Consider the following 1,233-nt stretch of genomic DNA (forward strand, 5'->3'; position numbering starts at 1 on the left):
TCCTCCATCCTCCTGTTGTTAATGTTGTTCTTCTTTGTTTCCGTTGTTGAACGCCACGCACAAATGACCACGCTGTCGACTGGCTTACGTCACTTCTTAGTACACACTCTCGGTGCAAATGCAACCCTTCAAATGGTACTGGGAAATAGTCCGCGCAAAATTGTCCCAGTGCTATAGTACCGTACATTTAGTTCTGGAACTAAAGCGGTGCGAAAGGCCCTATTGACTATTTTAACGATGTCCGTTTCTGGTCCTGGGAACGTTTCAGTCACATTGCTGTCTATGGGAGGGTCAGAAAGCTCTCGGATTTCATCAAAAATATCTTAATTTGTGTTCTGAAGATGAATGAAGGTCTTACAGGTTTGTAATGACATTAACACCTCAAACACGGTCAAAGAGTATAAAATAAGCTGACTAAAACCATTTCTCGACACTATGACATGTTACAGGTAATTTGGCAACAGGAAGAACCATCACACAGTCATCAACCATTGGCACCTGGCTTGGTCAACAAGCCATTGATTTCAATCCAGGTTTCATACAACCATCGTCATCGTGTTCCTCAACCGATAATCAGACTAACCCATGGTGGAGAGTGGATCTGAGTTCTGTGTACAGAGTTAATAGAGTCGTCATCACAAACAGACTAGACTGCTGTCCAGAACAAATCGATGGAGCAGAGATTCGCATCGGAAACTCTTTGGAGAACAACGGTAACAACAATCCCATGTGAGACCCTCTTTCAGTGGCTTAATATCCATGAAAATCCCTGAAAACATGTATGACGAAAGACTAGAAGTCTAAAAGATGTTTCCTCCGTCTCTCTTTAGATGCGCTGTGATTTCTAGCATTCCAGCTGGTGTTTCCTCCACCTACACATGTAACAATATGGATGGTCGATATATGAGTCTGTTCATTCCTGGAGATTCAAAGTATCTTACTCTGTGTGAGGTGGAGGTCTATGGAGAAGGTATGATCAAACAAGCAGATTTAGTGTTTTGGGAAACTATTAATGGCTTTATTTATTTTTTGAATGCAAATTATTGTTTGAAAATGCAAAACTTAAAGAGCTGCATACTCTCAACAGTCAATAATTCACCACATACCGTATTGGCCTGAATATTAGACAACCCTGATTATAAGACGACCCCCCCTTTTTCCAGATGTACCTTTTGGAAAAAGGCTTTTTAAAAACCAAATCTTGTTTTTTCTCAGTAAAACACATTTTGTCTT

At 40.6% G+C, this 1,233-nt stretch overlaps 1 protein-coding gene across 1 annotated transcript in view; it reads left to right on the forward strand.

Moving 5' to 3' along the window:
- LOC107579095 (fucolectin-1-like) overlaps positions 1-984 on the forward strand; it is a gene marked incomplete at both ends in the record, with an annotated part of 2,767 nt that extends 1,783 nt beyond the window's left edge. Inside the window, 2 exons of the mRNA XM_016264968.1 lie at positions 450-729; positions 831-984. Coding sequence (XP_016120454.1) covers positions 450-729; positions 831-984 — 434 coding nt within the window. The remainder of the gene's footprint in view (positions 1-449; positions 730-830) is intronic.
- Between the last annotated feature and the right edge of the window lie 249 nt (positions 985-1,233).

This window comes from Sinocyclocheilus grahami, unplaced genomic scaffold (assembly GCF_001515645.1).
Source record: "Sinocyclocheilus grahami isolate Dianchi unplaced genomic scaffold, SAMN03320097.WGS_v1.1 scaffold14101.1, whole genome shotgun sequence".
NCBI lineage: Eukaryota > Metazoa > Chordata > Actinopteri > Cypriniformes > Cyprinidae > Sinocyclocheilus > Sinocyclocheilus grahami.